The sequence below is a fragment of the Dermacentor silvarum genome, chromosome 11 (genome assembly GCF_013339745.2).
Source record: "Dermacentor silvarum isolate Dsil-2018 chromosome 11, BIME_Dsil_1.4, whole genome shotgun sequence".
NCBI lineage: Eukaryota > Metazoa > Arthropoda > Arachnida > Ixodida > Ixodidae > Dermacentor > Dermacentor silvarum.
The window spans coordinates 48,100,411-48,121,021 of record NC_051164.1 but is presented as its reverse complement, the minus strand read 5'-3'; the positions used below and the strand labels follow the sequence as shown (position 1 = coordinate 48,121,021).

Sequence of the window (20,611 nt, the reverse complement as noted above, 5' to 3'; positions counted from 1 at the left end):
GGAGCGCGTGGCTCCAGGCACTTTGTGCGCCACCGGCGGGAGCTCTGGGGACACCGACCTCACGCAGTGTGCTTTACTATGAAGAGAGCCTGTGCGAGGCATTGTGACTGCGTTTACACGGCTGTGACAAGGAAAGCTGAAATTACGTCAAAAATGCGTTCCGTCTACATTTGAGCACCGAACAGAGATGATTATATATATATATATATATATATATATATATATATATGTGTGTGTGTGTGTGTGTGTGTGTGTGTGTGTGTGTGTGTGTGTGTGTGTGTGTGTGTGTGTGTGTGTGTGTGTGTGTATCTATGTGTGTCTGTGTATGTATCTATGTGTGTCTGTGTATGTATCTGTGTGTGTCTGTGTATGTATCTGTGTGTGTATGTGTATGTATGCATGTGTATGTATGCATGTGTATGTATGCATGTGTATGTATGCATGTGTATGTATGCATGTGTATGTATGCATGTGTATGTATGCATGTGTGTGTATGCATGCGTGTGTATGCATGCGTGTGTATGCATGCGTGTGTATGCGTGTGTGTGTATGCATGCGTGTGTGTGTATGCATGCGTGTGTGTGTGCGCGCGTGTGTGTGCGCGTGTGCGCGTGTGTATGCATGCGTGTGTGTGTGCGCGCGTGTGCGCGTGTGCGCGTGTGCGCGTGTGCGCGTGTGCGCGTGCGCGCGTGTGCGCGTGTGCGTGTGTGCGTGTGCGCGTGTGCGTGTGTGCGTGTGCGTGTGTGCGTGTGCGCGTGTGCGTGTGCGTGTGTGCGTGTGCGCGTGTGCGCGTGTGCGCGTGTGCGCGTGTGTGCGTGTGCGTGTGCGTGTGTGCGTGTGCGTGTGTGCGTGTGCGTGTGTGCGTGTGCGTGTGCGTGTGTGCGTGTGCGTGTGCGCGTGTGTGCGTGTGCGTGTGTGCTCGTGTGCGTGTGTGCTCGTGTGCGTGTGTGCTCGTGTGCGTGTGTGCTCGTGTGTGCGTGTGCGTGTGTGCTCGTGCGTGCGCGTGCGTGCGTGCGCGTGCGTGTGCGTGCGTGTGCGCAGATACCTCACACTGTTGCTATTCATTGTTATGTCAAGCATTGTACAGGTAGCTGGCTACCTAGCATCGTTATACATTTCACTGAGGGTGAGGACATATGCCATGTATACATGTGTGATCTAGCGGGTCGATCATCTGACTATAGCACTCGGCGACCCTGCTCCAAATATCGCTATCGGGAACGTACTTTCTTTTTTTTTTAGACAGCTTGTGTGACACCGCCCGTTCATCAGAAGAGGCAAAGAAAATTTGCTTTCATAATGACCCATATTTGAATGCAGATGGCGTCCATTACACTTACCTTCCTTTGCTTCTGTCCTTTGGAGGAAAAGTACGAAGAGATCGCCCTCAGGCCGGCGTACTCGCCCTGCGCACCGCTGAAAGGATATGACGTCACGTGTAGGTTACACGGTGATGAAGATAGGGAAGGAGCAGAGAGAAACCTCACACTAGCAGGGTGCACTCAGTTCAGCACGGATGGCCGTATAATGTCCACCTTGAAAAAGCGCGTCTTGAAACTGAAGCGCACACCCATAGAAAGTAAAGCTTCTTAACAGAATTTGCCAGTTGTGTAAAAAAAAAGTTAACCAAAATTGCAGCCAAACTCGACCCTCAAAAATAAACTGGAGCACGTATATTGCTCTTGCGAAAGTCGTTCAGAGCCTGAGGAGCTTATAGCGTTTGGAAATTGCACAGCACTTTACTGCAGAGCTTTTGAGAGAGGATGAAGTTAAGGCTACTCTATTCTCTAGACTGCTGGAGGTCCCCGCTGCAAGTTAATCTGCATAGTTATGATAAGGCAAATGCCGCTAAACGAATATGTTTTTTACTGCTTGGTTTTGACTGCCCAAAGCTACGTCTACGCAATGGAAGTCACCACAGTGCGATGATTCGGATTAATTTGCGCCAGCTGGGGCTCTTAACGTGCACATAGATCTCCCTGCATCACAATTCTCCGAGTTCTAGATTCATCAGAGTGACACCGCCAAGTCCTGGGGTCCCAAATTCCGTCACAAGTCATTTCAAATCAGTTCCAGAGCCAGGATTCGCCAGGACAGACGACATCATCGCACTATGGCAGTGGTGACGGCAACGCGATGACCCCAACCGCCCGCAACCACCTCCGGAAGTGAAACGATATGAATGCGCCAAGGGGGCCAACTCTTATGCGTGTATCAAGCCTCACGTGGGTATGCGAAGGACTCACGACGTTCCGGTGCAAGTAACGGTCCAAGGAAGTGACGTCATTTGACGACTGGGTCCGACCCACGGACTAACGTCAAACCGACGCTTAACTCACAATGCAGCTTCACGTGTGAGGCTTCCACAGGAAACCACACTTAGCTCGATCTTCCTCAAGCACTTCCCCAAATAGGCCTGAGCCATCATTTAAATATAATATTATCTCTCTCTCTCTCTGACATCGTGTCAAGCGGTACAAAGCGGCATACGTTTCAGTGGCTGTTGCAAATCCAGCATAGAAGACAGCGTGCACAGACCTGTTGGGCTGCAGGGACACCTTGTCGTAGCCGGTTATCTCGCACAGGTCCTGCTCGAGCTCCTCGAACAGCCGGAGGTAGCCCTTGGCCTGCTCCAGTGGCACGAACGGGTGGATGTTGGCGAACTCCGGCATCGAGCACGGCTGCGCGGCCCCGGTGGAGGAAACAGAACGTTGCCCAAGGACAGAAGTTGGAGCACCCGATGTGCAAAAAAGCTGCGAAGCTGAATGTCCGTTTTACAATACGATGAAATTCACTGTTTCGTGTGTAAACAACTGCCCCTTCAGTCGCACACTGAAATCTATGACGTCACACGCAGCTAGTGCTACCGTTTCCCTCACTTTCCTTCACCTTCCCGTACGCGGTTTACCAGCGCATAGAATTGGCGATTAATTCGGCCTCGTGCGGCGGTTTGCTAGAATCTCGGGCTAGCTCAAAATGTGTAAGCGACCGCCCCGGTAAGGCGTTGGTCTTGGGTTCGGTCCTCCGGACCAGAACAATTTTTTTTTCTTTGACCGCGAAAATTTCAAGGTGACGTGGCCGTTCGTCTCTCACTTTTGTATCTTGTGACCTGGAAAATAAAGCTTCCCATGTGGGACGTGTCTGCATCGTACCATAACCGGATTATCATGCCTCATTTGTCGAAAATGTGATCATAGCATATGAAGAAGGGTAATCTGCAAAATACGCGTCAATAGATACTTTCATAAAGCGTACCTAGAAATGGCTGTTGTTTTTGTATTAATTATTACTGCAGAACCTTACAGCGAACAGGAAGCAACGCCTACTCACCATCATTTCTACGGTGCTGTTCAGCTTCATGGTGCAAGAACCCTGCGAACAGAAACAAAATATATGCGAAACTTGAGTTTCCTGTTTATACGCGCTGTTTTACAGCAAAGCTGTATACCTCTCGTTGGTCGGAAAATTCTGTGCGGTAATTTATTTGCAATCAGGCATACAACATACATATACACACATACATACTTAGTGACGTCACCACGCTGTCATATATAAAAGGGAGACCCGTCTAGCAACTCATTCAGTTCATTCTATGACTGCCATGGGTAGACTAGGGAAGTCAACGACACCAGAAGAATAGCGTGAATACAGTGCTCGACCATGTGTGGTGTTTGCTATCGCATTAATAATTGACATCGCACTAATTGCTTGTAATTAACAGCATACGCCTCGTAGTAAGCAGCGAAAAAATCAAGAGTGTCAGCTGCACGCACTGTACGTAGTGGGAGTCAAATGAGCTCACCAGAGGTATCATGGAGTGCACGAGCGAGATGTCCTTGTTCTCGAGATGCTTCATGAACCGCACGATCTGCGTCTCGGAGTGGTACCTAGAAGAGATGGTGGGAATGACGACATTGGAACAATGCTGAGTGGAACAACGTTGGAACAATGCTGATCACACGGTAGCCTTTTATACGCCGCAGCATTCGATGGCACCTGATCACCGTCTGTCTCTTATGTTTGTCATACGCTTGAAAAAAAAAAAGTCAGCAGAGCATTAACGATTACTTGGCAAGTTCTGACATGCGTGAGGAAAAAAAAATACTGTTCGCACTTAATTGACGCTAAAAGTACAGAAAGTAACAGAAACATCGCCAATTTCGCCGGCTTTTTTCTTAACACTTTTTTTTCTTCCGTATGTAATTGCCACGTATAAATGTTTAGTAGACGCGTATGCTCTCGGCTAGCTCTGATTTCCTATTCAAATACATGCAAAAATACGGAAATGTTCTCCTTGAACAACTGCTGACCCAATTCAAGCGTAACTTGTTGAATTTAAAAAGAAGGAAGTTCAATCATGATGAGTATTAGTATAGATATCTTAAAATTAGGCACTCGACTTTTTACAGACATTACTTAAAAAAAAGGAAACGTTAAATAAGATAGCACATACTCTAACTGCACAACAAAACCAATTTACCCCAAGTGTTAAAATCACATTTATTAGAGAATTTAAATTGAATAAACTTGATATACCTTCTTTCGCCTACATTATATAGGTAATTCACGAACATGACTGCGGCAGAACTGGCGTAAGTAACGTCACGAATGCATGTAAGCAGATTTAATGTTCTAAGCGTTTGCGCCAATATTTCTGGAATTTGAACACTCCCGACATTTTTTTGTAACTTTCAGTTTTTTGAAAAAACAAAGTTCCATGAAGAGGGACTAGAATGCAACGCTTTCTTCGAAATGAAACAGATGTCACTCCAATCGGCTCCCAAAGGAAACATTTCCTGCCTTTCACATGCATTTCTACCTGGAAACCCCGAGCTACAGTTACATCTTAAATATATATTGCATATTGATTAGCGGATGTGACTATGTTTCTGTTTGTCGCCGCGCAAAAACTCATTTGTTGCTTTCCAGAACATGGTTGGTTTGCATCTGCGATCCCAAGCTGCCCGCAAGCTATAACAGAGGTCGGGGCGCAGAGCTTAGGTAGCGTCGGCCCAGTTTATTCTCTCTAAAATGCGCCAAAAAGCCACCACACTTGCTGTCCTGCAAACTGTCGCCATTCACTAGCGCCCGAAGTGCCCGGGCGTGGAATCCGAAACTTTGCGCTTGGCAGGGAGGCGTCATCCAGTCAAGGCAGAAATCGAGCGTGAACAAAAGTGATTCGCAAGCGAGGTACCCACAAGTGCCATCGTGTTTCAATTCTTCAGAAATAGATGCTGATGACGACGGAGTGAGCGCAGTTTTGTAACGGGCTGATCTGTTTTAGCGTAGGCGCATACCGGAGCAAGAGAGCTGATGGCGACCACGTGACTTGCGACGCGGCATTCAATTAGAGTGGGTTAGAAACACTCTCGCCTTCCCGAGTGCGTCCAGATTATTACTAAAGAACACGACTAACAAAACAACCAAGAGTAAACCATAATTACTTTGTTTAGCACATTCGCCAGCACACATGCTGCGTGAACGCATTGAAATAAAAAGTTCTGCGCGCTTTATAGTTCAACCTAACGGCACGAGGTGTCGTCACCATCGTTTCAATTTCCACCAACGCGCACCGGTACTGCAGTTATCACTCAGTCATTGCTGCAGTTGTAAATCTACGCTCAGACGCCCTACCGCGGTGCCACAACTAAGCCTAAGGTGCTCACGTGTTGAAGACGGGATGCGTGAGAAACGGGGAGGTCCTCTTGTGCTCGCTGTACAGCAGACTGTCCGTGGGCTGCTCGGGAACGTCGCTGGCCAGTTGAGCCTGCAACCGACCCAAAGTTTCAATCGGCTCCTAATCTTTTTCTGTAGACAGTTATTATCTTCTTATTTTTTGCTGCTTTGCGAGAGAATGTAGTAACGAAACAAACCGTATCCACGGCTTGTCCGGGCCTTCCCGGTGGATCAGGGAAACAACAACAGCAACAACAGAAACAACAGCAATTAAACCCCCTTTCCCCACTCACCGCCGTCTTTTTACTCTCGAAGATCCAGAGGAGGTCGTCCAGGTCCTTCTCTGTCACGGTCTCGTCCAACGAGACGCCAACCTGCGACATAGGACACATGTCACAGAAGCGCACCGCTACAGGTTCTACGTGACACACAGTCTTGAGTTCCCCTTGTCCTCTTATTTCGTGACCCATGTTGCGCAGCACGCAGGTAAAGCTCACGTTATAGCAGTTAGCTTAAGAAATGGCCTTAATATCAAAGCTAGAAGCTGCGTCACATGCACACGATGCCGCTTAACCGTGTCCTAATACGTCCTAACGAGCGAGCTCCGAATAAGGGGATCCTTGCGGCTGGATTTTTTATTGCTACAGACAATGAATCCGGAAAACGCATAACGACTCGTTTGGGGGGGGGGGGGGGGGTATTGTTGAATTTATATAAAAATATAAAATGTAGGATTGATAAGATATGGCTAAGTGAAAGTGGACAAAAAGATGACTCGCAACAGGTGGGAACCAAAACCACCCCGTCAGCAAGCATTACCGGTGTGGTGCTTGCTGATGGCCACCCTCTCGCTCACTTTCTTGGGTGCTTGCGTGCGCGTACAATATTAGCACTGAGAGTGTTAGCCAGCGTCGCTCACGGCCAAGGCGGCGAACGTGGAGCGTCCTTTCTTATTGTTTTTAATCGCAGGGCGTCACGTAGTGCGTGAGTTTAGGTACAGGCAGCTGCCCCCCTGCCCCCCCCCCCCCCCCCCAAAAAAAAAAAGAAACGTATTGCAGCTTCTCACAGATATACTAAGACATCACGCAGTGTTAACAAAGTGAAAAGCAAAAGATTATTTAATCACAGCACAGAAGAGTATCGGGCCGAGGCTAATCTCCTTCGACATGCTCACACGCGCAGTCCTCACATTTAACTACAGACCATCACTTGCCGCATTAACGTAACGGCTATGACACTGCGCGCTGAGCGCGCTGTGTGTGCGTGCGTGCGTTTTCCATTCGCTGAAAAATACAGTAGACTCAGCTTAAACGGAACTCGGAGAGAAAAATCTATTCCGTTTATCCGAAGTTTCAATTTAGCGAAAGACACAAAAATCCTCAACATTTGTTTTATTCGCAAAGCATCCTCGTGTTTGATATTACTGAGATGGAAAAAGAATACTTTACTGCCCTCTGCTTCTAATATTGTAGCTTTTTTGTGTGTGCAAAGTTGCGCTTATGCGCGAAGCGATTCCCCATTCTTCTGCAGAGTCCTCGCGTTCAAGATAGCACTGCAGGCTTTCAAATGCATCTCTTATTTTTGCCGTCTGGTCCGAAACATATACCGCGCACGGAACACTGATTACTATAGCTTCGTCAATTGAATCATAGCCTTCGTCACGAACTTCACCGATCATATTTTCAACTGACTCCTCAGAGCGAGTAACAAGAACATCATTTGAGGTCTCTTATGTGCTTGGCGGTGCGAACGGAGCAGTAGTGGTGGTCTGACTGCAAGATCCGTAGTACTCACTTGCTCCTCAGGGGTCATTACTTGCCTTAGCAAAGTCCCCATGGTGGGAACACCATTGCAACTTCGACATATTCAATTTGTATTAACTTTCCCACAACTGCCTGTTGAATAGGATTTCGTTTCACTACTTATAGCATCACCTTTTCATATGTTTGTCGGACTTTTCCTGTTCCATATATGCCAATGAAGTATAGGTTATAGTTCCGTTTAACCGAAGTTCACGAAAGATACGTTCCATTTAACCCAAGTTTGTTAACATTATGTCTATGGGCGGTCGCGAAAAATTGATACCATTGTTTCGTTTACCCGGAATTTTCGTTCAAGCGAGTGTCATTTATTCGCAGTTCATTGCAATTACTTCGCTAAATGAAATCAAACTCTAGGCTGCGGCGGTGATCTAACCGCGGTGGGCGAATGCAGACACTAGTGTGCAAATATTTAGGTGCTTGTTGGAGGTACGCAGGCGTTCAAAACGCAAAGCTGTCCATCGTACGTCATTGACTACATCGGACCTCGAAAAGCAAAACGCACGCACGCAAGAACTAAGAGCACCAGAGTACCAGTTCTAAGCGTACCAGGTACTCCTGGTACTCTTAGAACTTACAAAGCCACGTGCAGCCAATAGCTGTCTTATTCCTCAGTGCTGTTCAACCCTGAGTAATTTCACGCGCAACATTGCGAAATCTTGTCAAAAAACCTACCCACTCTGAATGATCACGTGATGGCAGCGAAAAACGAAATGCTTCTGTTTTCAATAATAAAGAAACTACATTTGCCGATCCACCTCTTTGTGTGCGTTTTCTGTTTTTGAATAATTACAAGTGGCTTGAAGAGCGAAATATACAGCAAAATAATTCTACTGGCCACACGCAGCTGTAATTTAATATCGCCAGGTCATGCCTATTGCACGTTTAGTGAACTGTACTTACCGTGCCATCGACGAAATACCGGAGATTAACTTCCTTCTCAGTCGCTCGTTTCTTAACAGCCTCCTGAGAGTTCGCCGGCTTTATCTTGAGGGTGTCGAAAAACCTCGGGTGGACCACGTGATGACCAGCGCTTGCGGCTCCTGCGAAATACGCACGGACAAAAAGTACAGTCTTAAGGGAAACAATGGGAAACTGGCTTGAGATTGCTGGACTTGCTCACGCCAGCTCAATGATCCGCGATGATATCTTGAGCGCCATGAAATTCCGTGACGTCTGCTCTTTTGAGCCAATCAGATATGCCACGATTTTCCCTCTAGGCCAGTCAAGAAAGCTTAATTGCCAAATTCCATAACAATGCCGGTTCGAAAATTGTCCAGAATAACCACCCCAATCGATTTTGCACTATCATTATTGAAAGAACGTTTGCTACAGGCTTGTGAGTATTAGCTAGACCCTCGGTAGATGTCTTCGATGTGCCTGCCTGCCCTTTGTAAGTGCTGTAACACATTTATGCTATCAACATTTTGGTGTAAACCGAAACCATAATGCTAGAAACTGCAAGTGTTCTTGGGCATTTGCTGGTAAATACAGATGACTCGAAGCCCTCGCGACACGCCCCATAGGCGCTCCATGCCTAACTCCTTGAATCCCCAAGGGCAAGCGTTGACGGGTGGTGCTGCGTTATTGAAGTTTTACGGCGCATTACAGAAGAACAACAGAGTGGACACAATCAGCGCTCTGTGCGTCCACTCCGTTGTATGTGTCAATGCTCTCGGAAACTTCCTTCAAGCCATGCGTGCGTGGCTCCGTGAAGTTGGCTTCTCCGCAATAATAATCCTTGAAAGGAGAAGCCCGCTTTGCACATTTCCTTTTGTATTGTAGGTGGTGCCGCGACCTGTGTAAAATGAAGTACTGTTCTAGCGTGCGTGGGTGTAAAGGAGAACGTCACCGTGTGCAATGAATAAATGAACCCGAGCTGACAAAACGAACTCTCTCGATTCTGACATCGACGCTAGATCGAAAGATGCAACAGGACGCATATAGGCTGCTCCAAATGGCGCGATTATCACTAAGCGACACAGCGGTTTACGTCGCTGCACGCCAACCTCGACCAGTCGTAGCTTCCCGCGATTGATTTGCATAAAGTTTGTCACGCCGTCGCAGAGTCATAGCGATTGGCGCGATTTTGGGCAGAACGAAAGCAAAACACCGTCGACACAGAAGCTATTATGACCGCGTCTGTTTTACAACGTTCTTGTGTCGGACTAAGCAGTCATAAATACAAAACGCTATTAAGGACCACGTAGCTGTCTGCTTATATTTTAAAATAAGCAACAAAATTATAATCTGTGACTTGTTTCCATGCTGTTTTTATTTAACGATGCACGCGCGAATACTTTGTGAGCTTTGTGATTTCCGTCGTTGCGACGGAAAGCGTGCCGTCGCCGACGCATGTGAAAGCTGTCAGCGAAAGTCACTCTGCGACGCTTGTGACAGCAGACACTTTTTTTTTTTTTGCACAAGTCGCTGTATACATATATATGTGAAACAGCCTTATGACGCGCATGCGCTAAAGGGATCCCATGCATCGCAACGCAGAATGCAGTGCGCTTGTCACCAGCAGAAATGAAGGATCCAGTGGGGACATTCGATCGAAGGATAGGTTAGGGGACGTCTATAACGGACGTCAATAGGACGTCCATTACGTCACTGATGATGATGATAATTGTAGAGTGGCAGTTGCGTGAAATATGGGATCGCGGTTGGAGTGTTTAAGCAGAGAAAGAATTCACCGTCAATTACGATGCTCCCTAACGCGAACTTTGAGCGCAGATCTTCAGGTGCTTTGAATTCCACGGGTTGCGTCGCTCATTTTTCGGAAAGCGCGAAGAACACGGGAACGCGTGTCTCGCGCATTCTCCCGTGCCTTCTCTAGCGGAGGTGGCGGTGCGGGCGAGGCACACGCCGGCGAAACACACGGCTCCGAAGCACAAGCCAGCGCTTCGTTTCCATATGTGGTATCGGTGGACGCGCTCGCCCAGCGCTCGCCGCATGCCTCAGTAATCACGTCATCGGCGCACTACGGCGCACGCTACTATGGCGCTACCTCGTTGTCGCGTGCGGCATTCTCCTTTCCTCCTCACCCTTTCGCCATACTCTCCTCCTCCACTTTGCGCCTCATGCTTTCACTGTAGCCTCCTCATCCGCTTCCTTCCTCACGCTCTTGTCCCTATCGCAGTCTTTCATCCCCCGCTGCGCTCCGCGTTCGCTCTTTCATTCTTCACTGTGCTCGTTGGCTCGGTTACGCCGAGGGACGCCGGCGATCAACCGCAGGAACAGGTGCCTAAGAGCTGCGCTTTAAAAACATGCGAAAACACGCACGGGATGTAGCACGCAACTCTTCTGTTGCAGCTCACAGAACATGATACCGGACGCTCTAGGTCTGCGGAAGTGACGTGCGGTAGCGTATGCGACTCCAGTTATATCCGGCAGACGTGCATCTCACAGACCATAGTGAAACGTGGCTACAGCCGTCGAGCCTGTTAAAAAAAAAAAAAGGAGGTTGTTTGTTACCTCTGGCGAGAAGCAGCGTGGCGTTGTGCACCCTGGTGGCGATGTCGCGCAGTCCCTCCGGCCCGTGGTAGATGGCGTACAGGGCGGACATGTTGGCGAGCAGCGCCTGCGCCGTGCAGATGTTGCTGGTCGCCTTGTCACGGCGGATGTGCTGCTCGCGCGTCTGCAGCGCCAGCCGGTAGGCGCGGCCGCCGGTCGCGTCCCTGCGAGCCGTCAATGACCACGCACGACGGTGTCACTGTCTAATTGTGCAGACCCCTTGGCCCCTCAAAATGGGTTTCGCGAGAATCGTGGAATCAAGGAGGACATCGTTAACGACAGTAAAGGAAACAATGATGGTTTTTTTTTTTTGCGTCCAAAAAATGACCTGCGTTTCATGAGGCAAGCTTTATAAGGCTCCAGAATAATTATGGCTCCTGATCATTTTAAGTGAGAACCTAAATTGGGCGTTTTTTTTTTTAGTTTGCCCAAAATTAGAGTGAAGATGTCGCGGTCGGTAATCGAGCACTCGCGTCCAGCCCATATTGTTTCTTTCTCCTTCTGCTTGTTTTCTTCAATTGTGCGCTGCCAACTTATATGCGAGCTGTAGCAACCAACCAGGCCGTTTTTTCGCCTCGACGGGAACCGTACTCATAGTCCCTTGCTCAGCAGAACAACGTCATAGCTATTGAGGGGGTTAATGAAAAGTAGAGGTGTGCGAATAGTGATTTTTCAGAGCGAATCGAATACGAATCGAACAGTGCTAGAAGCGAATCGAATACTTTTCGAACAGTTTTCGAATAAGGAACATCCGCTATCAAAATTAATATAAAACAATGTTCCCATTCCAGTTTTCTTAAGGCAGCAAGGCTATGTCATTACATAGTACGCTATGATGCGTTGTTTATTAAAAGCACAAATGGAGCATAAGGAGCAAACAAGTAGTTCCTTCGCATGCACAGGGTTCTTCAGAGGGCGAATAATCACTCTACAGACTGTTAAGTATGGCTATACCTAAGTGACGTAGCCTGCTCCACTACGCAAGTTCTGATGCTTTATGTCTAAGCTATGCCCACAGGTGTGAAAATTTACCGTACTTTTCCTCTAAGTTTATGTTTATTTTGGCACAGTTGACGTTTAGAAGTATTCCAAAAGTGTTCGAAAAATATTCGCATTTACCAATAGTGACCATTCGATTGGAAGACCGAATCGAATAACACACTATTCGATTCGGTATTCGAAAGTTTCGAATATTCGCACGCCCCTAACGGAAAGGCTTTATCCAAATTCGCATCTGTTGTTCGAATCCAGCCACGAGTAACGATTGGTGGAAAGCAAGTTGGACGCTCCTTCCCTGAAAGCTCACTGGTCTACGTTCTCCCACTCGCCTGGTGACGCCGACAACCCTGCCGGGCATGAGCCTCATGAGCGAGCTCCGCACAGCGAAGAATCCGGCGTGCGGTCCGCCGTAGTTGAGCGGCACTCCCAGGCGCTGGCTGGTGCCGATGGCGATGTCGGCGCCCAGCTCTCCGGGAGGCCGCATCACCGTCAGCGCCAGCAGGTCCGTGGCGCACACTGCCAGCGCCTGTGAACCAGAGACGACGCCGAGGACACGTTTTGTAGGCCCGGTAAACGACAACGTATCATCTGGGGTAGGTCGACCCTTATCCAAGACACACCAGCAAACTAATTTCGGCGATTAGAGGACGAGGATGCTCTAAGAAAATTAGAGTGAAACACCTTTACAGGAAAGCTTGTCAAATCCACTTCCATGATCCCTCGTTATACAGGTCACTTCATTGTAAAGATCGCGCGCAGTACCTCTCCCAATAAAGCAAGGTACGCGCATTCAGCAAAGGAAGACATTTATTTAACATGAATTCGATGGATGCATAGTGAATGAAGTCGCTAATTTTCAGATGCACATTTGATCTGACCGACAGTGTAGCTGTAGGCCGTATCATGGCATCGACGCTCAAGGAATCCTTGGCGGTGAAACCTGATTTGCATTCAGGATACAGCTGCGAAACACTGAATGTCACCATTACATCCCTTGTAGTCAAACTGCTTGGCTTGTCTACAGGATGGCAGAGGATACCATAGCTTTCGCGTTGTCCGAAACTTCTCGCATTATCATTATTGTGGTGTCGACCAGCGCGTTCAACACGCACCACAACTCTGAGAAGAGGATAGCCTCTGCGTGCGCTAGTTGTGAAGCAGGAAATCAGCCGTAGGGGACGCCTGGATTCCTTCGTTGTGCAGGCTAATTCGCTGTAGCGGTCTTCGCTGCAGATGTACTCACAATTCTTACGAAAGACAGCCACTCGACCAGGCTGTGCTATTGCTTTGCCATCACGCTATACACTTTTGGCATCGTTTTGTCTTTATTAATATTTTTGTCTTTGTTGTTTTTTCTACCTTGACTTTGCCATAGTCGGCCGGAACTGTGGTAAAACTTACTACATTTTACATCTCATAAACCGAGACGGGGCGTATGGAGCTCTTTTGTTACACAGGTGATTTCGTTGTAGCGGGGTTTGACTGTACGTCCAAAAGAATGAGGAGGTAAGGCTTAGTCTCTTCTGGCACTGAAATACATGCCTTGCACGTACACCAGTGAGCAAAAGTATACGGACCAGGGATTGCGCGAAAAAGCCGATTTTTTCAACTGCCTGCGAATGAAACTTAAAATTGAGTATTGCAGTCCAAACTTTGGCATTGCGAGCTTTCCAGGGTACTCGTGAATTTCAGTTTGCGCGTGTTAATTACGAAGAAATTCATTTTTTTTCGGCGACCCTATGGGGTCCGTATACATTTGCTCACGGGTGTACATGTCCTGAAGTACATACATCCCTCTCCGCCTCGTTAAACCTAGCGAGATACATTTAAGGAGACACTGCGTACACAGCTGCACGCATAAGCAGAGGAAAGTTTTGCGTTCATTTTCTTCGTTAGCAACAAGCCTCTTTAGCCAAATGAGCCAAAGAAAGGTTTTGAGAAAAAAAGAATGCTCTGCTAGCCTAAAGTAATTTAACGTTTCTCATGAGCGACCCTTAGCACGGGCGATAACTCTTTAAGCATATCGCCTTGTAGATAGCGGCTGTCCGCCTGCTTACCTTGGCGTCGTGGCAGGCCTTGATAAGGCCCTCGAAATTCTCGATGGATCCCTCGGTGTCTGGGTACTGGTAGAGGACACCGCACACGTCGCCTCTGGAAAAGTCCATCTTCGCGAGGTCTGACACCACCACGTCGATTTCCAGGGCGCTGCGAAAAGGGTGGGGTGCAAACTCGGTGCAGTTATACAGCTAATGTAGTGATGACGGACGCTGCCGCCAGAAATCGACCTCGCTTTGACTCAGCAGAGCACAGTCAGACAAAAACAGCTAATATTGCAGTAACCAAGCGTATTTCACTTTGCGCCTGGTGTAAATTTTCGGCAGCAACACAATTACGCCACTGCCGAAAATTTACACCAGCAGCGCAGTAGAATACACTTGGTTACTGCAATATTAGCTCTGTGTTTGTCTTACTGAGCTATGCGCCACAAGGTGGCTGCACCACGCAGGCCGCTCACGTTTACGCCTCCGCCCCTCCGGCAAAACGTCCAGTACACCTGCGTTTAGCGGAATACTGGAAAAGCTAAAACTCTTGCCAACATGTGGAACTTGAGAGGACCGAAAAGTGTGCAAGCTTGGAACTGAGCAGACAGCATCAGGGTGGGTTAGCTGACAAGCTACAGACGCATTCTAAGACGCGTTAGATGTTAAGAGGCGTTGTTGAGCTTGGAGCTTTTACCAAAGACTACATTTTTCCTCAAATCGCAAGCGTTCACACTCACTCTGCGCGCGTCTGAACCACAGCGAGAGTCTGCGGATGCACCTTGTCCGAGATGAGCATCGTCTTCTTCTTGGTGAACCTGCAGAAACGAGAGAGATAAGATCAGAGTCGCTGTGATCTCACGCAGAGCGGAAGTTTTTCCCGCAACAAAGTGTCTCTAGTGGCCTACAACGACCGGCTTGTGCAGATGACATCTCATTAATAATACTGGAAGAGATCGTCGTTAAAAGCGACGGTTATTTTAACAAAGGCGGTGGTCACGTGCTGGTGCATTTACTTGGCGCACACGGATGTGGACACCGCAACCTGGTACCACAGAGAGAACGCCAACGTGATTCATTTTTGTTGACTGAACTAGGTTGATATACTAGCGCTATTCTCATTTAACAGCCATCACCGGTTACGCTTGCTGTAAAACATGCCTTGCGCAAGCGTATACTTCACTTCGTTTAGGCCCCCAGAAAATTAGTGATGCACGAACAAGTGCTCTGTCATGCGTACATCGATGAAACGCTCGAGTAGAACGACTGCAAACTGGGTAAGTTGGAACGAATCCATTCTGAAAACAGAGCGAGAAATGAAGACACTAAGCAAAGAAAAGCATGGACGCAGGGCTCTAACGACTGTAGGGAAAAGAATCCGCAGTCACGTGCACAGAAATGTCTTGAACAGACATTACATTTAAGCATAGAAGTAGAACGACCCAGGTAACTATAGAGGCTTCCCACCTTAACTGACCAGGTGACCACTGTGAGTCAGGCTTCGATTGCGCTGACGGAGGAAGACGATTTTATATCCCAAGCTGTTCGTAACTGGGAGGTGAAGTTTGGTAGGATCGGGTTTATCATGGAGGCCTTTCTTTGTCACATGCCCGTGGGAGATACCAGCCCGTACAATGTAGTATGCTATTTTTTTTGCGTGTACATATGTCTGCCTTGATTGCTAATTAACACTGCCGGTTGCGCCAAAATAAACGTCGTAACAGTACTGTGCCCGTGTCTTTCCCTGCTCAACGACTTCGCTTCATTACGATACGAATTACACGAACGCTCGAGGCGCGTTGGCGCTGTCGGCGACGCCGTGTTATCGCAGGAGTGACGGTGTAAGCCCCGCTCTGCCCGCGCGGCCGAGCGCATGCGCGAACCGCGTGCCCTGCGTTGGAGGTGGCGTGATCTGCCGCAGGTTACAGGGCGAAGGGCGAGCTCGAGAAAGCTGGCGGCTTGACGCGCGCTGTCATCGCGCGCGCGCGCACACTGTTGGAGGTCACGTGACCTGCCGAGTTTTTGGTGCCGTGGCACTGCTGTAACGGCGGAAGGAGTGGTGGCACGGGATGCTCGCTTTGGGACAAACGCGCAAGTCTGCCCGCTGCTGGCACTGATCACACTCAGTTCACGCATGTCTCTGAGCGCGTGACGCCATGCTTATTGCAATTCATACTGGCCTCGCAGTCACGGTCACCGCTTCGCCATTCGGGCGAGACTGCGACATCTTTTTTTTTTTTTTGTTTCCCCGTCTTTTTTTTTTTTTTCAAAGTAAACCCTCGAGTACCTGGTGCAGAGTCCCATCGCCTCGGCGGCGGCGGTGCCTTCGTCGAGCAGCGACGCGTTGGCCAGGTCCAGGCCCGTGAGGTCGGCCACCATGGTCTGGTAGTTGAGCAGGTTCTCGAGACGGCCCTGCGCGATCTCGGCCTGGTAAGGCGTGTACTGCGTCGTCCAGCCGGGGTTCTCGAACACGTTGCGCACTATGGTGGCCGGGGGCAGGCAGCCGTAGTAGCCCATGCCGATGTACGAGCGCCACATGGCGTTCTGGGAGGCCAGCTCGCGGGCGCGCTCGAGGAGCTCCTCCTCGCCTGCGGAGAGGGAAACAGACATACAGTGCTCAAACGCTTGTTACATAACAAGGACGAGGGCAACGATGCCAGAAAGGGGGACATCAAACAGGATGCAGCAACGACAAGAAGAGGAAGTATGCCTAAATATTACTAAATATGATTTTCGTACTGCGCAACCTTTGTCAGAAAGGTCGTAGGACTGAGGTCTTAAAAAGTCATTTATTCGACTTACAAACTACTTATTCTAGGTATTGTATACCCCAGCACAGCTGCCACGGCTTCTGGAGGTCATGGAAGCAAAATCAGACAGCTTCATTTGGGATGATGCTCTTGAGTACATCAGCGCCAGCAGTTTAGATTGCTTGAGTTTTTGGATTGCTGCCGCAATTTGGATATTTAAACGACGTCTTGATTTCGGTGGTGATTTCACACAGAGAAACGAAAAGAAACGACAGGTCCCCGGGAAGCACAAGTTGGCTACTATAGTGCAACTTGAGCAGGCTAGAAGCCGCCAGCGCTGTCTCAAGCTATAGTTTAGACATCTTCAAGATGGCTAGCACTTCATGTCTCCAAGCTATGCATACTAGCAATTGTGAAGACGTTTAGGTAGGTATGTAAAAACTATTTTTTTTTTTGTCCGGCAATTCAATAGGGTGGGCTTCACCCTGCCTAGGCGTCTGCCACGAGCCCTTGGGCTCTGGCGGCGTCGTCGGCCCCCCTAGACTGCCCACAGTTGATCTTCTGGGGCTGAGCTGAGCAACACAGCACACCAACGTACGCGGAGCCTGTCTCCCCGTTGCTACTCGTCAGCCCTTTGCCTTCCCACAGCATATGCTCAAGAGTTCCTCTTGAGCCGCATAACTTACATTCGTTTGTCTTGTTTATATTTGGATAAAGTACATTGCGCATTACTGGATTACAGTATGTCCTTGTTTGTAACTGCTGCCACTGGACAGACCGCAATTTAGTTTTTGATGAGGTGGCGGATAAATACACCTCTGCATTTTATAATGTGCCGCTTAGTTAGAATAAATAAGTCAAAAAGTTTCGAAGCCAAGGCTAACACTTGATGTCTCCAAACCATACGCTTCTAGCCATTGTGCAGACAATTAGAAAAATTGTCAAAATTTCGAAGGCATTGCCAGTGAGTATCCAGGGCAGCCTCAAAGAATTAGGGGGGGGGGGGGGGGGGGGGGGGGGCGCCACGATTAATTTTATGAGCGCGGAAGTTGCCGGCAAGCTTCGGAAAAGGGGAGGAGATATTGTATTGATACAGGCCATATGAAACCCCTTGTAGCGAAATCAGCACCTATCTGTTGTCCCCAAATGGAGCGCGCGGAAACCCGATTATTCATAGATTTCCTACACAAGTTGTGAAGCACGCACGTCCGCCGCTTCCATGGCCCGCTCAACTCTGGCGCCATATTGACGGAATGCGGCGAGTTGCATCCCGCAAAGGGGGCGCGCTATTTAAACGGTACATAAAGAGCACGTAAAAAAAATATGCTGTTCAAAAAAAAACATAGCTGTGCATTAAAGTTGTTTCGAAGTGAAAATATATAAGTATGAAAAAAGATTAGGTAGCATTATTAAAGCGCAGCGTCGATAGCGCAGGTTGCGCCACATGCGACGGTGGCGACGGCCTCCATTTCTCGCAGTCAGTGTGACTCAAAACCACCTGGAATTGCACAACTTGCTTTTCGGCAATGAAAAGAGGCGCTTTGATGACAAGTGACCCTCAGATTATAAACATTGATGGTTAAACTATGTGAGCGGAACGAGAAGATAATGTTGCTACTCCCGCTCGTAGCTATAAGGTTGGTGCTCTCACTGAAGGAATGAAAACCGTGAATGCGATTGAAAAGTCAATCGAGCTTCTGGCTGAGAAGTTTGACAACATACTTGAAAGGCCGGATAAGCCGAACAATAACATGATTGCCTTGTCATTGAAAGTCAGCTATACTTTCATTTATTGGTGGAGAACCTTGTAGTTTTTTCATTTATTTATAAATACAAGTCTAAACTATAGCTTGTCGAATTGCGATGTTTAAATGTCAGTAACGCTATTTGTCAGTAACGAAATAGGACTTTCCCTTTTGAAATTTACCATATCCAATGTGAACTTGGCATCAAAACAATTATGATGAGGTTGTCATTGTTTGTGCTGACCAGAGAGCACTTAGTTTCTTTTTAGGAGTATACCACAAGATTTTTGTTTCATTTTTGTCTTATTAATGGATAGCTGTCAACTCAGTAATTATGCTATGGAGCCTCAATTCCTTGTTTAATTATGCAGAAATATTAATAACTAACACATTACCTTTTAGTGTGACAGCTGGAAACATGCGCCAAATGTAGTGTGACTTCCGACGTGAAACGGAAGCGTATTCATGTCACAAAAACTCGACGTGGCAGTCTCATGGTAGCCGACACAACTGACGCATACACAGGCGCTATGACTATGCTACGAAAACAGATCATTAAACACTCGACAAGATAACAGGGGAGAAAGCGCTCCTGCATTTAAGCAAGCAAGCGCGCTCAGTTTGACGGCGTTTAGTGACAAGGTCATTATATCACTGCAAACAACTCGAGCACGAGCCAGTCGGCACTGAGCCAACTGGCTTGAGCTGTTTGCGACACCGTATGAATGCCAACTATTGTTTCGGTGGTATGAATAGTCTCCTGCATCACGTCTAAAATAGTGCTGCACTAGAAGCACATTTTAAACTAGCTGCACAAAATGTGACGCAGTGATAATCATTTGTGCTGCTCGAGGAATTCAGGCTCCATGCCATAATTATGGGGTCGGAAACTACACAAAAAAGCACAAAAGTGGGACACAAAATTTTTGTGCCAGTACTCTCTCAATCAATTTCTCCTAGGTGCACTGCTTGATTGTAAAGGAGAGTAATAATTTTGATGCACAATTTGTTTTACACTGTTGATGTGTTGTTTTAACTCGTGCAGAATACTAGAAACCATTGAGCCCGACAATCCCCGTGTAAGCAGCTGCATCTTTCCCTGAGGTGGCATGAAGAAGGAAGTTCCGTACCAGTGATCTCGTCGACCAACGTTTTGCATGGGAATACCGGTTGTCAGTAGACGATTGCAACGAAGTATTCCGGGGTGAAAATCAAGCCTTTTCGATCAGCAGACCTGGTGGGCCTCCTAATAAAAACATGGCTTCAGGGCCCACAATGACCTCTTCGTGGCAGACCAGCCACAGTTCAGTTGTAATTCCAATTGGTAACTTTTGAATGCCGCACAAATATTTTGTGTGTGTGCGCGCGCGCGTGTGTGTGCGTGTGCGTGTGTGTTGTAACAGTGATACAGTTATTGCAGCCATGATTTAGGCTAAATAAGTCTTAAAACATTGGTTACTGGACAGATTTATTCAAGAGAGCATTGCTTATGCACCTTTGCTGCCTTTTAAGCTTACAATTTCGTGCAAATATTCTCCTGTTCTTTCTCTGCACTGTTTGCTTTACTTAAAGATCAAGTATACTACATTTAGTGATGCTCAAAAAAAAAAAGGCTAATTGGTTCCTGTACCCGTTTTCAAAACATTAATTACCGTTTTTACTGAGGCAATTTTTTCATTATTAATTAAGATTTCTAAGCTCTCTGCAAAACGTTGCATTCAATAAGGACCCACTGTATTAGTCATGTTTATGGCACCCATACAGAATCACATTTGTATTTATGAAATAAACTGCATTTTTACTGCTCCCTTAAGCATCTATGAGCCAATGTGGAAGGTTGCGTCTGTGCAGAGACAGGAAACAGCCTTTCTGCCAGCATGATCTTTTCCACACACTTGCACTGAGTTCTGCCTCCTTTAGTACTGCGTGCAACCGTTTAGACTGCAGTTTACCTTAGATGATGTTAATTCTTGGAAATGGCATATATGGCTTTTACATATGCATCCATGCATTTTTACACCAGTGCAAGTCTACTGGCACATAAGATGCACATACAGTGCAATCTA

The 20,611-nt window shown here is 47.6% G+C and overlaps 1 protein-coding gene across 1 annotated transcript in view; it reads right to left on the bottom strand.

The window, feature by feature from the left end:
* LOC119433539 (glycine dehydrogenase (decarboxylating), mitochondrial) overlaps positions 1 to 20,611 on the bottom strand; it is a 50,196-nt gene that overhangs the window by 16,576 nt on the left and 13,009 nt on the right. Inside the window, exons 3-14 of the mRNA XM_037700789.2 lie at positions 16,338 to 16,638; positions 14,791 to 14,868; positions 14,069 to 14,216; positions 12,341 to 12,537; positions 10,974 to 11,176; positions 8,400 to 8,539; positions 5,970 to 6,050; positions 5,667 to 5,767; positions 3,803 to 3,887; positions 3,331 to 3,372; positions 2,539 to 2,681; positions 1,341 to 1,416 (exon numbers count right to left, since the gene is read on the bottom strand). Coding sequence (XP_037556717.1) covers positions 1,341 to 1,416; positions 2,539 to 2,681; positions 3,331 to 3,372; positions 3,803 to 3,887; positions 5,667 to 5,767; positions 5,970 to 6,050; positions 8,400 to 8,539; positions 10,974 to 11,176; positions 12,341 to 12,537; positions 14,069 to 14,216; positions 14,791 to 14,868; positions 16,338 to 16,638 — 1,595 coding nt within the window. The remainder of the gene's footprint in view (positions 1 to 1,340; positions 1,417 to 2,538; positions 2,682 to 3,330; positions 3,373 to 3,802; positions 3,888 to 5,666; positions 5,768 to 5,969; positions 6,051 to 8,399; positions 8,540 to 10,973; positions 11,177 to 12,340; positions 12,538 to 14,068; positions 14,217 to 14,790; positions 14,869 to 16,337; positions 16,639 to 20,611) is intronic.